Here is a 16,556-nt window from a genome sequence, read left to right as displayed (position 1 = left end):
ATTTTATTATGAGTTGTTATGTTTAGTTAAATAAATCTTTTGCACCTTTCATTAATGTGTGGGCTCTCATTTGTTGCAAGCCTTGAGCCAGGTTTGCTACAGAATCCACAAAGCCCTCACACTTTTCCCTTCATGGAGCGAGTGAAGTACCCTTTCTTCCAGAAGTACATGGTAGGGAGGATGTACGTCAGTCCAACCAGCTGGCCCCACATACGATGACCCCACTCCATGTAGAAGATAAACTCTGGTCATGTCATGGTTCATTCTGAGAAAACAAAATGACACCAAAAAATGAATCTCTGATTTTAGGGCCCAACCCATATTTTTGTTTACTACATAACACTGAGGTATATACATCACATGCTGTGTTTCTTATATGAGAAAGTTACAATATTGTAACCCTAGTTCTATAACCACAGGCAGAGCCATTTACTTGACTCTATCAATAATACTCCTCTCCAATGACACACATGCAATCACTCACTGAAATTTGCATGTACATAGCCGGCCAATCCATATGCGCCTACCAATTACGTGCATCCCGCACCCTATATAAGCAGCATCTCACTGTCGCTCACCATCCAAAACCACTTCAGTGGACGGCGTTGGAGAGGCAGGGTCCATTGGTACAGGGCTCCACCCATGCTTATAGAACAAGGCTTATAATATCATACCCTTCATTCTCTCTCTCACAGGCTCCACCCTCTACTAGACTTTATGGGTACAGTAGGTGGAGCCCGATAAATGTACACCCTGCCGCGCAATAATCTCAGACTGCCTCACTGAGCCTGGCCAGCCACAGGTTAGTCGCCGCGGCCCACCCACTACTTTATAACCCCACCCGCTTAGCAGAGCAGTAGGGGGCGCAAGACAGTCCAGTCTCTTAGCTGAAGTCAGCACAAGCAGCAAGGTGTCTTGAGTGACAACGCCTTTAAAGAGGAGCACTCCAGAGGCTCATAGGGATCACTCACTAGAGCCTTGAGCACCACAGGCAGTTCCCACTGGGGAGTGGAGACACACCTCACCGGCCGTTGTCTCCTGACCTCTTGCAGGAAATGCTTCACGAGGAGGTGGACGAAGACAGGTCTGTCACCAAACCCCTCATGGCAGGAGGAGATGGCTGCTATATACACTTCAACAGTGGCATGAGACAGCCTCTTATCCACCAGATATTGTAGAAAGGAGCGGACCTCTCCCACTGCACATATCAGGGGGTCTAACTTCTTCTCCTCGCACCAGTGTTGGAATCCCAACCATTTTGCCTTGTAGCAAGCAATGGTGGCCTGGTTGCCGCCTGGATAGTCTGCACAACCTGTGCAGACAGTCCAGCCCTCTTCAGCCTATCCCTCTCAGGAGCCAAGCCTGGAGAAGTTGGCCTAATGGGGGCAGCGCACCTATTGAGCCCGCCTCCTGGGACAAAGCTTCCCAGACCTGGAGAATGTACCAGGGCTGGGGCGCCAACATCTGAGTCATCTCTGCATACCACAGCGATGAAAGGCTGTCCAGGGCTATCAGGATGACTGGCAACCACTCTTGTCACACTCGCTCCAGAAGCATGGGAATGAGACAAAGAGGGGGAAAGGCGTAAAGCAGCCTTCTTGGCCATGGCGCATGTGCAAACGCGTCCACCTCCAAGGGTGGATTGTCGTGCAGCATCAGGGACAACCAGAACAGGCAGTGGGTGTTGTTTCAACTGGCAAATAGGTCCACGTCCGCTCTCCCGAACTGGTTTCAAATCTGCTTCACCGCAGCACCCCCCCCCTCCAGCAGAGGGCTGCCCCTCGACATGAGGCGCCCGTGTTCACCAGACCAGTAATGTGGAGGGCTCTCAGAGACAGAAGGTGTTCTGAGGCCCACACCAATGGGTTCTCCGTTATCTTCAACAGGACTGCGGACTAGACTCCACCCTGCCTGTTGATGTAGGCGGCTGTGGTGCGATTGTCTGTTCTCACCAACACGTGTCTCCCCTGAACCAGAGACAGGAAGTATTGGAGAACCAGGAGCACCGCCTGAAGTTTGAGGAGGTCTCTCCAGACATATGGCCCCCCACCCCATCAGGGATGCATCTGTGAACACCGCTATGTAGGAGGTCACTCAGCCTACCAGTATCCCTACCAACAGATTCTGTGGGGACCCCCAGTAGTGCAGGTCCTCCTGCACTGATGGGGGGATGTTCACTCTTCTCCAAGGATGGGAGTATTACCCATAGAGTCCAGTGGAGGGCGGAGACTGTGTGAGATAGAACTTGAACTACAAATAAAAGTATTGGAAGACAAACATAAAAAAATCACATGATTCGAAATTAAACAAACAGCTGATGAAGAAACACGCTGAATTAGACCGAATGTTGACAGAAGAATTGGAGAAATCATTAATACTTACAAAACAAAAATATTATGATAAGGGACCAAAATCAATGAAAGTTTTAACCTACATGCTTAAGAAATAGTGTTTGCAAAACACAGTGTTTGCAAAATACTATGAGGAATTATACATATATAGGGATGATGCTGACAACACAGATATGAGAAGAATGGATATATACCCTGAGAAACGTAAGTTAAAACAAGTCTCATTATCACAAAATGTTAATCTTATTAAAACAGTAACAGCAGATGAATTATTACAACAAATGAGGAAATTAAAAAGAGAGAAGGCCCCAGGAGATGATGGGTACACTAATGAATTTTATAAGGACTTCAGGGAACTACTGACACCTCTATTACAAAAAGCCTCTAACTTTGCCCCAGAATCAGGTACTTGGGCGTTAACATGCAACTCATCTGTAATTACAGTTGTTCATAAAGATGGAAAGGATACAACAGATAGAACCTCTTATAGACCAATATTATTACTGAATACCAATAAAAATAGATGAACATCTATTATAACAAATAGGCTTAAAAACGTCTTGCCAGATAAGATATTGTATGGTATGTTATGGTAATTTATCTAAAAATGTCATGCACCAAAAGGTGCCCAGCCCGCATGAGCTTACATGACACTAGAAACAACAAACAAGAGCAATAACATAACGAGCGTGAAAGAACAAATATAATACATCTTCATACATGTCAGTCAATGTCAAACCAAATATGAATACAATCCTGCTCCTTAGACATTACAGCCATAAAGCATAACTTTGGCATATCTGAGGCACAGATTGTGCCTTTAACACATCAAACATAAAGTGCCCTCATACGCTGTTGGTAAACATTTAATACAAATTGAGCTAGGTGAAACACTTTGCCTGTAAACAGGTACTGAAGTCTACATTCATCAGACATGGGAAAGAAATCAGGACATTCTGCAGACATTTTAAGGAAAAGGTTATATTCAAGATTGTCATAGAATGGAACAGAACAGAAAGTGCATTTCTTTTTCAACTCCTCCCAGATCAAACAGGTGACACTTTCTATTCTCTATTCTGGAATTGAATAGAAGTGATCGGTTTCCACCTCCAGAGGCAAGATACCACATTTCAACGGGGCACAGACAGACCTCTGTGCTCTGGTCAGGTTATGGGTGATGAAGTGCTCAGGATGGTAAATACACTTAATCAGACTGTATGTTCTCAGTTTTGGTTTACACAAAATTTATTCTAATGATTCTATTTTTTTACCATAAAATATATAAGTATTGTAAGAATGCTATAAGTATGAACAACATCATATGTAAGTAAATGTAAATCTACATAAACTCTTATACTCTTAAATAAGGTGTATAAGCAATAAAGTATTAAAAAAAATTAGAGCTCACTGAGCACACAAATGATCATAATGAAAGTCATGCCTCCTGAACATGTTTGCTTAAAAACCTTTTCAGACCAAATGATGCCACCTTGCATGTTGAAATTGTGCAGACAATTGCAGTTAAATCTAGAGCTAAAGTAACCATCAGGAAAAATGACGAATTAGAGGGAATAACATTCATATTACACTGTAATTATATATATTATATATATGAATTTATCAAACATTTCAGAATGTCTAATTAAAATCTGACATCCACACACTGTACAACTTGTTACACTGCCAGTATAACTAGAACATTGCAAAATCAAGATGATTCTTATCATTATTGTGTAAGTAAAAAAAAGATCAATTTGACATTGTATTTTGATCAATAATGTATAGACTCACCTTCCTTGCAGAGGAAACAATGCAGGATGAAGCCCAGCAGCAGCTCGCTTCACAAGCAAGAACCATCTCTTTGGTTTTGCCACTCTGTCCCCCTCCTTCCCTCTCTTACTCTCGGTGTCTCTCTCACTGCCTCTCTGACTCTCACTCATTGTCTCTTCCTTGCTTCTTCTATCAATTCAATTCAATTCAATTCAATTCAATTCAATTCAATTCAATTCAATTCAATTCTATTCTATATTTATATATACAGATAAGTAGAAAATAACTTAAAATTATAAAAAAGAAGACTTGCAATTAAAAAATAAATAAATACAAATGAGTGAGAACTGTATAAACACTGCAACATTTTTTAATTAATGTTCTGTATGTATGTACAGTAAATATGTTTATGTACAGAGATCAGCACACTACAAATGGTCAGTGCAGGAATACACAGGTGACTGACAGTCTTAATGGTGTTTGTATTCCACTGGACTCCCTTTTCCAGTTACAGCAGCTCACAAATCTTGCAGCTGTGTTTGTACATTGCTGTATTTCATGCAGCAGATATAGAAGTTTTTTGTTATAAACCATGTTTTCAAAGTCCTGGGTGGTTTTAATCTGTGGTTAGTATATGTCTCTGATGTCTTGGTATAGTTGGCAGGCGGTTAGCTCATTTTACACCTCCTGCTGTGTGCAGTGGGTGCACAGTCTTTCTTAGCATTCCAGTCTCCTCTGGCTTTTAGTTGAATCTTTCCAATATATCAAATAGTTTTCACTTAATTTTCTTATAATTTAGTTTAGTCTAATGGAGTTTCTATCTGTGCCCCAGAACCAGCTGGCTGAGCGGGCTTCTCTCTAGGGTCTCTCTGTAGGTGAGGGCTTAGTTATGGAGCGTGTCACGGTGACTTTCTTTTAAATGATTATAAAATTTAAATGCTGTCTTTGGATTTTTTATTATCAATGGGTATCCTCCTAAATCTGCTCTGCATGCATTATGTGGAGTTTTCCGTTGGACACGGAGAATCTATCTCACACTCACATACAAATGGTCACAACAGTGGCTGATAGGTAATCCTACATATTGTCATTGCAGCTACTTTAACATGCAAGATCGCCTATTCAGAAAATGTAAATGAGCGATGAAACCACTCGCAGAAACATAGTGAACTGTTCCACCATCAGCATTGTTTCTGGAAAGACAATGGAGACAACATCTTTGGATATTTCATGCAGATGTTGCAATTCTACTCATGTGTATCTTACACAGATAGGGCCCTAAGGACAAAACACAAACAAAAGCAAAATCACCAACATTAAGTAAAATGTGCTTCAAATACAAAAATGCTACAAATACTAAAACATGTACAAACGTGAAAATATAAACATTAAGGGAAACGCAAACACATAAAAGGAGATATGCTACAAAAAGACTTGACAGACCAGATATGGTCCTGGCCTCTACGGGAAGTGATTATGTCACACTGGCAAAGACACAGTGGGCTTGTTCAAGATTCATTTCGCCTCCCTGGAAAGTGGGCAAAAGTAGGCAGCTGCAGCAGGGGGAGGTGACAAAAAGCTACAGTCAAGATGGACGTTTTCCAGCAGCCCTCCCAATCAACACAGGGAAATTAACATCCTGTCAGATCTGATCCTAACTGAATAATATGTTATCAGACCAAACTATTTGTTCTCAAACTCCAATAACTGTTTTAATGATTTTCTTTTGTATAATCGAGAAGAATATTAAACCAAAATGGAAGTTATATGTAATAATCATGACAGCTTTTATGGTATTCTTTAACTTCCATATTACTAAATTATTCTACATAAAAAATAATAGATATACTAGAATTTTCAATATAAGGGTCAATATGATACGCATATGTCAGGTGGTTGCTCGCCTCCATGTCATGCCTTAAAACCATTTAACACACACCTACTCGTTGATTATCCCTTACTTTAACAACCCTTTATTAAAAACAACTGAGCATTATTTGAAAAAGCATATTTATTGTTCACATACTAACATTATTTACAGAGTATGATTCTTCATATTGTTTCCAATAAATACAGATGTTACATTATTTCCTTATATCAAAGCACAATCCAGTTTTCAAAATCAAACAACAAAAGCAATTCATGAAATAGAAATTATCCTATAAAAACAAAAAAACAAAAGTCCAGAATTAGAGAGCTGTGATTTCTGCTCGTGTTATCCCAGCATCCTTTGCCATGGCATAGCAATGGCCTTGTTTTTCAAGCAGGTTGCTCGGAGAATCAAATTCCACAATTTACCAGCATCAAGCACCATTACCCTGCGGAGGAAGAACATAGACAAAACCCGCTGACTGAGTTGTGTACAGAAGGAGTGTGTCATTACTGCCTGGCAGAGGAGGATCTGGTGAAGATAAACTTCCTGCTCTAATGTGAAACAGATGGATGTGTATGTATTTGTGCAGTACATCTGAAAATACAGTTGGTCCAGAAACAAGGACAAGAGGGTCCAAGAGGATCCAGTCTACCTGAAAAAGGAATAATGCGGATAGATGGATGGATATATTGCTGAAAAAAAGGATGGATAGGCTAAATCAGCAGTTTTCAATTTTTATGAGGGTATTTTTCTCTAAATGCTCAACTCTGGTGACCTCCAGTGAAAATAAAGAGTTCATTCATTCATTCATTCATTCATTCATTCATTCATTCATTTTCTATTGTCAAAAAAAGCGCATTTACAAGGTTCCCTTCACTTTAAGGTCAGTACCAAAAAAAACGTAGTTAAAAACCTGTAGTCTACTTTCATAATATAAGTATAAACTATCGCCATTGCTTACTGCATTTCTTTCTCGATGTTGTGCTATGATGTTATTGTAATTCTCAAGTATAACACAACATAAAGTTAACTGGGAGTTTCTTGCTTGCAAAAAGAAGGACACGGAGCTCAAAACACACTGCCATCCTCTTTGCATGTATTACAGCCTGTTTGATATGGAAGCGCCTTTTCATGTGGAAACCTGGCTCTTATATATGAAAGATTTGTTGAATACATTTATTGCACATAGCCTACACCACCTTTCACCCCTATCTTTAGGCTATGGCACTGCACACACATCCAGAAGAAGCAAAAGGTGACTTTGAAGTCAAAGAGATCTTTTCATGTCTGATTCTCTACAAAGATGCACGTAGGGGCTGAACTGCACCTCACAGCTGTGACCATCTGACTTCTGTCACAAAACAGGAGGCACCCTAACTGCTGGAACACCTGCTCCATTAAAACTGATACAGAATCAGACTAGCCCACTGTTTGGGCTGAAACAGAAGACAAAGGTCTGAAAACAAGAGGAAACAAACATACTAAATAACCAAATAATCTAATTCTATTCTAATTCTTACGCAGCAAACTCCATCTGATGATGAAGACCGTCAGGTATGAATTAAAGCTCTGGAACAAGCAAGTAAGTAGAGCTGAGATTGTTTTGTCAGTTGTTTTCAAGATTAAGAATGAAATACCAAACTCAACCTACAAGCCAGAAAAAACACAAAGATTTAACATCTACAGCTCATGACAACTGAGCAAATTCTGCTGACATGGATTGTTGTGATGGTTGAAAGCTCTGAAAAACTGAGTATGCAGACCTTGAGTTTAGATGATTTTGTCAAGTAAATAAAACTCTTCTATATGCTGAAAGTGTTGTTTAATACCAGTTTTTGTCAAACAGCAGTTTATCATTTTGATACTGTCATAATAAGTAAGGTGGTAGAACATGCCATTTTTGGTTTATTTGCTTTATATTATTTGTTTTATTGTCTTCTTTGACAACAAATTAATTTACTTCCGAGAGGAATTACCTCATGTGAAAACATTGCATAAATAATGTGTCATACTCAGTGGTGTGCAAAACAAAAGAAGAGTGAAGGAAGAAATAAATATTATGTCATGTTCACAGGAGAGGAAGGAGTGCCAAAACACTTCGTCAAAACATTTTATGGAGCACTAACTCACCTGGAGCTATCCATGATGCTATGCAAGCGGTGGGCGATGGTGAGGACAGTGCAGTGTGAAACTCTTTGCGGATGGTGTTCTGAATCAGGTTGTCTGTCTCCAGGTCAACAGCTGCTGTGGCTTCATCCAGGACCAGACCAGACAGAGCAGCTGCCTCTGCCCAATACTAAGAGGAGAGTGATATGTGTTGATATCTCAAAAGAGCATTTTTGGAGCACACATTAAATGGTTAAAATAAAGTACAATTGGACGATTATTAGCAATAGCTTCAAACATACTCCAGGTTTTTACCCTGACATATTATTGATATTTTAGGACCTTCTGGCACACTTGAGCTGAGCTTGAGCTGTGTTAGTGACATGTACTGACACCCAATTAGGCTTAGATTGTGTGCAGTGAACTTACAACACGTTCAATGACAAGGTAATTATCTGAAGATGCTGGAAATCACCACACTGGCAGGTGCTATATATGGTCTTGGTGTGTATGCTTAGGTAGGATTTGCACATGGCCAACATTTCATTTGATGCGAAAAAAAACAAAAGCAAATGGTTTTACCACAACTTTAACAGGGGATGGAACAACATTAAATATGTCTTTAACGAGACTGGAAGCTCAGTCCAACATCTCTACTTGATTACTAAACTCAGATATCAGATATCAGATTAGATTTGAGTTGATTTAAATATATGTAGGGGACACAGGACAATTACTGAGGCAATGAATACTTAATACACTAGAAAACAATTGAATGATTAATGTCTGTTAGATCACACATACACATCATCAGAAGTTTGTAGGTTACAATTCAACATTTACCTGAGGTTCTCTCCCCCCTCTGCCACCTCATGTTGTAAACCTTCCTGCAGCCCTGCTACATAGTCCTTCAGATGGAAGAGCTCCAGCACTCTCCAGATCTCCTCATCACTGGCTCTGTCAAATGGATCCAGGTTCATTCTCAAGGTCCCGGAGAACAACACCGGATCCTATGCCCACAGGGCTAGGTCAGTGTACCATTTAGAACAGAATGCTGTGTGTGGGTTATAGTGTTTTTCTCATTTTGTGTATATACCTGTGGTATGATGGTGAGACTGTTTCTGAGGTCATGCAGGCCGAGGGTGGAAATATCTATGTCGTCAATGAGGATACGACCTTCAGCAGCTTCAATGATTCTGAACAGGCAGTTCGTTAGGCTTGATTTGCCAGCTCCTGTACGGCCCACTATACCAACATATACAGACAACATATCAGGTGAAACATATTTTTAAACACATCTTTATGCACTGCATGTTATGTTGAACGCATGGCCCCCTTTCGGCGCACTGAACAGCTGTTCAACTCCTATGGAGCGAGAGTGGCTGGTAAAGCCTAGCCTAGCCTAGCTGTTTGGCTTTGTGAGTGCATCTCCCAAGCTATGCCTTGGTCTACGCCTTGTTTGTTCATAATGTTCTACCACTTGGACATGATGGGCTCCTTTTCAAGATCTGTGCTTGCAGGAGTGACTCCGGACTTCTGAAAAGGGCGGTGTGAGTGCCAGCTGTGGAACACCCTTATTCTGCAGATGCAGATTTAGATCATCTAATATTTATGTATTTGCATGTGACAAGTGAATAATGTACACATATATACACTCACACAACACTATTGATCCAGAGATTCCTCTATTCAGCAGTCTAGATAAAGCCTACATACTGATTATATATACAGACACACATACAAACCTTCTCAGTGCTGTGAATGTCACATGAGATTCCATGCAGCACCAGGTCTAAACCAGGTCTGTAACGGACCTTGTAGTTTTCAAACTGTAGTCTTCCTGCCTCAGGCCACTGCTCTGTTGGACGAGTGTCAGTTACCCACTTGGCCTGTAGAAACACAGACACAGTGTTGTTTTTACTTTGTGAGGTCATTGCTAAGATTGTGTGTTTTTGTTTTGTTTACGTTAGGTGTGTATGACGTGGGTCTATATATATTTGGAAAATTAAGTTTATTTGTGTTATGATGATGAAGTTGTGACAAAGAAAGATGAAAGTCCCTACTGGTGGATGTCTAAATATCAATAAACTGCACCTAAGGGAGCTACAGTGTGTGGACCTCTGTGTTTCTTTGTTACATTGTTTCATTGGTCCAGCACCTGTTTGAAATTTATGGGATGTGTGTGTCTACTACACTTCTGGATGTTGGAAAAGTTGCTATGGTGACCTATGACACATCTGTCTATGTTTGTCTTCTATGATTGTGCTTACTAGTTGTCAGCAACTAAAGCGCAATTCAAGAAAATGATGGTAATTTGATACCGTGGTCTGGTCTTTTTTAATGGGTGAAAATTAGCTCATGTTCGCAGAGTGGCTTGTAAAGAACAGAGAAGCTCTCTATTCAACATACCTCATTCTCAATCTCTGTGTATTCACTCACTCTCTCCACAGCTACAATATTGGACTCCAATATGATGTGCCTGGATTTTTTAATGATTTGTGTTTCAAGGTGCATTTGCTGTTCAATATCTGACCTGTTTGACACTATCCACGGGTAGACACACTTGAGGTTTTCATCAATAGTTATTTCTGACAAGGTTGTCAGGTACACCAGGGCTAGACCCAAACGCACGACTCAAACAGTAGTTCCAAAAAACAAGTCTTTAGTAGCAGGTTTGGTACACGGGCAGGCAGTCAGAGAAGGCAACAGGACCAAAAAGGGCTAGGCAGAGGCAGAGTCAAAAAAAGGCAGATCCAGGGTCAAAAACACTAGAGACTATAACAAGGAGGATAATGCTGGAACGCTTGCGACTAAGGGCTAAGACGAACTGGCACAGGAAGCAGGGGTCACACAGACTAAATACACAAGGGGAGTGAGGGTCATGACACACAGGTGGAGGACATTAGGGGATGATGACGGGGACAGGAGTGGGAAACACACAAGGGCAGGAAGTGGATCTGAAACGAGAGGAGAGTTAGAAACCAAAATAAAACAGGAAATGCAGGACTAAATGAGAGAAAAAACAAAACCTAAAGGCAGGATGATTCATGACAATTTCATTGTGTGAAATCTTTCTTGATGGTCATAGGCTCTTATCACCGACAAACCCGACACCGTCTCACCAAAGTGTGAGTATATAGGAGAGTGAGACACTGAGTCCAACCGACGCAGCTGCCTTGAAGTTGCTACATAGAAGCGCTAGTTAAAGAGAGAGGGCAAGAGAAATCAACAGAAACACTGGATGGTTTAACTGGATTCCCATAAGAATAGGAACAAGCCATTATCTTGTTTATATTCACTGTCTGCTTTCCTTTTTGTTACTTTTCAAGAAATAAATCTCCTTTCTTCTTTATTCTCTTTTCCCTCTGCTGTGTTTTTTCTTCACATTTGCCTGTGCTATGTTGTTCTGCTTATCTGTACAAAGTAGTAGACCAGGGCCAGAGGAATGATGATAATGGTGAAGTAAGGGGTGGCCAGACAGATGACAAACAGTGTCCCCTGCACACCCAGCAGACACAGAGCCAAGAGTGGAAGGATTGTGGGATGGCTTCGTCCACTGTGAAAATATCCTTTTGGACCAGTATTGAGGAAGTTAGTGTTTTATTTAAAAAAAAAAAAAAATTACAGTGATTTCAAGTGACCCAGAACAGCATAGAACAATCCCATCTAGATAGATTCCTCCATTTTTTTATTCATTCAATGGGAAATACCACATTTCCTGGCAGACAAGGAGAGAGTGCACAGGCAGAGGGGTTGTTTAATTGAATATGTAAGTCTAGTCTGCCTGACTCATTGATCCTTTATCTGACTGAGGTTTGTGCAATTTAGAATCAATAGCCCCAACCATGGCTCTGAAATATCATTAGCCCAACTGCGCTGTGTGTTGATAAATCCATGGCGCTGTCCATGGTGCTGAAGTAGCAGACAGATTTTTGTCTGTTCTGTCAGTTTCGTCTTAGATTTATAATATTCTCTAAACTGTATACTACAAATACTCTTGTCTATACTATATTGTAGTCTATATACTAGTGTCATCTTCATGATCAAAGTGACAAGTAACAACATGTGCTTGTGGAAGAGCAAGAGGATCATTTACCATCAAAACTATGGTGTGTTTTGAAAAATAAGCATCATTAAAATACTTAATGTTCACTTCCAGTAAAAAATAGGCCTACACAAAATATGTATTTAGCCTAATAGCAGTTCTATTAAATTCAAATTATAATCACAATTATAATATCAATGTATTGGGCTAGGCCTATATGATAATCCTGCAGTCCCAGGGTTAGGGTTAATCCTAGCCCTCCTATTGGGCCAGCCCCATTAAAAAAAAAACACAGCAAATGTGGCCAGAGACACCTGGGAAAAGGACAGTGTTAGAAAAGAACCTTTACAAAGAGCATCCATGACCTGCTGCTTGTGGTCTTTTTGTGAGGCTCACTGACAGGACTCACCAGAGCCGTGGCACACTTTAAAATGAAGGTGGAGACGGACGTTAGGTAGGCAAACTTCCTCATGACCTTCAGTTCTTGCCCCCTAATACCTTCCACTTGCGCCTGGAAAGATGGCTCCCATGCATACAGCTTCAGAATCTGGTGGGAGGCAAAGGAGGAAGAGGGAGCAGTGCGGAGGACACAGGGAAAGGGTGGGAGAACAGAGGATAGCATTCATACCCTTAGAGTCCCCAACCTCCACCAATGATGGATGGTCAACCTATACCCATTACCACTGATGGTGGGCTATTAACTCTGTATTTTTTGAATAAAGGTACTTACCTTGATCCTGTTGAGTATTTCATTCATGATTTTCAATCTCTTGTCTTTGGACTTCATATTCTCGGTCTGGAAGGAGATAATGTAAATCAGCATGAATTGGATCCATGAATCCAAAAAAACTGGGAGTACAGAACTAAACAGTTATCTTGCATAATGTTGCATCATTCCCAAATGATGAATGTTTTATTATTTATTTATCTGTTGCTTATTCTTGGAAAAAAAAGCTCTTGTCTGTGTCACTCCTGTCAGTGTGATTATTTATTTTTCTTGCTGAGTGTATCACCTGTTTGATGAAGTAGAGCTTGGACAGGTGTTTTGTGTTCATGTGTGTCCTCCGGCAGAGAGCCACCAGGTGCCACGGGGCACAGAGCCACAAGAACCCCAGAGGGATCCAGACCAGCACTGTCTGCTCCACACATAGTGGGAGGTCTGGGTCCTCTCTATCCAGATATGAAGCATTCTGAAGAAAAAAACACACATATAAGGATTTGATTCATTATAAGGTCCATGCTGCTCTCCTAATCTCAGGGAAAAGTGAACGCAAACACACTCCCATCCCTGTACCCCAGGAGCTCACACTATATTACACTACAGGGACAGCTTACTCCTCCCTGATTAGATATTTAATCAACAGTGACTCACATGTGATTAAATCCTAAATCCCTGCTCACCACTGTACGCACAGCAGCATGTGTCATGTGCACTTCCGCAGAAGAGAGTGATGGAGAGTTGGCTGTTAATGGAGTGACATGAATTTGGAGTGAAAGGAGCAGAACACTGAGGGTTTTCATGTGTTATATGAACAAAAGACCCTGACACAGTGCAGAAATTGTGGTGTTTCAAAGTTTTTGAGGGGCTGTAAAAGCATTTCTTAGTGTTTCAAGCACTTGAAGTTATTTGTATCTGCTGTGTGAGCAACGTGTTATTAGGAGAAGCCTAGATCAAGTTCACAGTCTTCACTCTTAAGCTCAGGAGAAAATATAGGGTCTAACAGTACAGTCTGGAGAGATGTGTGCATGTGCTTCTGTTTTCTGGACTGCATGTGCAGGTGTTTATTTAAATCAAGGTATTTCACTCTTATCAGCTAAATGGATTCTTTGATAAATTTCCCCATGAGGAAAATAAAATCTGTTTTACCTACAAACTAAAGTCTATAGACTAAAGTTTACATTTCTTTCAACTGAAAATGAATTTCATCCAAAGCTTTTCATCCGTTTCAATTGTTTCTTATCATCATAATAATGTAAGATATTACATGCGCTGCAGTTGTCAGACCTGCCGAGTCATATCTTACCTAAGAGTCATTATTGCCCAGTCACATGTTCACTGTGTACAGGGGTGAAAAAAACTATGTAATGCTTTCAGATCAAAGTATAATCAAACAACTTATTACAAGATGAGCCTTTTTCTTAACTGTCTTAGTTGTATTTTTTTGTTTTTTAATTACTTAAAGAGCTAAAATAGGTCCTTCATATTCATCTATCACATACTGTGGGGGTGACTGACACAGTAACATGACCATGTGTGCAAAACAACACAATCCAATATAGAAGCCCCGCAATACAAAAACTTTTGTGAAGAAGCTTCTAATTTGTATATATATAATTTTAATATTTGTGTCAGAGGTTGTAATATAATTACTATATTGCAATAACATAATACAAAAAAACAGAAAAAGTTATAATATAAAGCAATCTAGAAAATAATACCACAAACTTTAACCTATAAAATTACAACAAATTTTAATCAACATGTGACAATAGATACTGCATGTGATTGCATGATATAATACAGTTGTTACTATGATTGTGTCCACCATCTGGAGTTCTCCATTTGCATTTAAGTGAATTTACTGTATGGTTTAGCTATTGAACATATATGTGCATCAGAAGCTTTGAGACTATAAAGTGTCAACTGATCCACTGCAGGGCCAACAGGCTATTTTCCTCAACCCCACTGTGGCCTCTCTCAGCGACATTAAGCCTGGCTGATCAACTCACCCAGAAGATGGACCCACAGTACTCCTCCAGAGCTGCAGCACACATGGTCCACACTGAAGGCTTCAGTTGCCCTTAGATGACAAGACAACCAGACAAGTCTCACCCTCAGCTCTGCTGCCGTCCAGGTCGACTCAAACAGTTCTACTCTCACCCCCGGTCCACCCACACTCCGGAGACAATTGCAGGATGTGACTCTGAGGGACTTTGAGTCATGAGGGTTTTAAGCAGAAAGCAAGATTTGCGACCTCCCTAAGCAGACAAAAAACATTGGTTGCCAGAGACGTATTGAATTACAGTGAAGAGCAGACGGGTTAATGGCTAACTTGGGTCTTGATTGCTTTCTTTTTAGGTAAATCTTAAGGGTTATCTTCTAGCAGTCCTCAGTGACTTGTTTGATGTTTACAGGCACACACGTGTGGAACATTCAAAATGAATCATCATTGTTTATGTCATGATCCACATGTGTGTGTCATTCAACAGCATCTTTTCAGCTTTGTAGTATGCCTCAGTATAGCGGTTCCTAAAAAAAAAAAAAACAGCTTTTACAACAGCTGATACATAACTCTGTAAACACGTTTTCTTTGGTCATGTCTATGAGTAAAAACTGTGAAAAAAAAACTTTTTTTATAGAATACAGTAAAATTAATAGTCATTACCTCAGTGGCAGACTTGCTGTGTAGTGAAGTCATTAATTTAGTGTACAAGCAATAAAACAACCCCTTTATTAGCATTAAAGTATGTGTGTTAAAAGTCTTTCACTGACTGTGATGGTCTTGAAAGATATTACTGTGACTGTGTGATGGTTAATCATTATATATTTGACAACACCACATGGGCCTTTAAACCGGCTCTCTCACTATGTGTGTGTGTGTAGCCTCAAGTACAAACATGTGACACGTGAAGGCAACCCATACGTAATCAAAGAGCACTGTAACTATCTTTCTTATAATTACGTGCTGTGCACAAAGTTGAATGTGTTTTAGTCTTATATATCAGCTCCAACTGACTATTGTCATGCAATAGTGAAGGCAGTTACTTTGACTTAAACTTTAACAAGTGATGTCACACTCGAAGCCGACTACTGTATCGATGTATCGACTCCTCGCTTCACCACGGCAAAAGTCACGTTACCATCCCAAACTAAGCTTCTTTACGTCACACACGTATCGGGCGCGTGTTGTGATCATGAGCGAGACTGCGAGTGTGTTGGTTACTGAATCATATGAGTTAAAATACAGAGTGGGTGCTTGTCATTCTCCCATTATGTTTAAAAGTGGGCAGAATCCTTCCAAAATGTGTGGGTTTTTTGAGTGGAGGAGATTTTTGCATGGGCCAAATTTTCATCGAGAGACAGCCAATTAAAGTAAGAGTATTATTAGATTAGATACATAGTATAGAATAGACAGACATAGGCTACATACACACACATACCTGTACTGTGGATAGACACACCAACCAACGCACACGCACACACACACACAAGCATACTCAGATCAGCAATGGATTTAATTGACTGATAAAGGAGAGAGAACTAGAAAGTGTTGTGACTGAAAGGCTGTGTGTGTGCAAGTGTTTGACAGTGTGAGGGAGGGAGAAAAAGGGAGAATGGAAATAGCACCAGCAAAAAGGGCCAGATCATATGTGTGAGGCCACTTTGACTTGATTAGTCCTAAAGAGGTCA

The 16,556-nt window shown here is 40.4% G+C and overlaps 1 protein-coding gene across 1 annotated transcript; it reads right to left on the bottom strand.

The window, feature by feature from the left end:
* Positions 1-6,231: 6,231 nt before the first annotated feature.
* On the bottom strand, positions 6,232-14,920 carry LOC121912144 (ATP-binding cassette sub-family C member 2-like). Its single transcript, XM_042434233.1, is given in 16 exon segments — positions 6,232-6,417; positions 6,420-6,439; positions 8,125-8,179; positions 8,182-8,262; positions 8,265-8,290; positions 8,944-9,110; positions 9,197-9,345; positions 9,836-9,989; positions 10,510-10,696; positions 11,156-11,300; positions 11,517-11,621; positions 11,624-11,669; positions 12,555-12,692; positions 12,876-12,941; positions 13,159-13,335; positions 14,876-14,920. Coding segments are annotated over 16 exon segments (1,668 nt in total). The 3' UTR covers positions 6,232-6,310.
* Between the last annotated feature and the right edge of the window lie 1,636 nt (positions 14,921-16,556).

The sequence above is a fragment of the Thunnus maccoyii genome, chromosome 14 (assembly GCF_910596095.1).
Source record: "Thunnus maccoyii chromosome 14, fThuMac1.1, whole genome shotgun sequence".
Classification (NCBI taxonomy): Eukaryota; Metazoa; Chordata; class Actinopteri; order Scombriformes; family Scombridae; genus Thunnus; species Thunnus maccoyii.
Note: the sequence above shows the minus strand (reverse complement) of the source record. Positions and strands in the feature narration are given on the sequence as shown.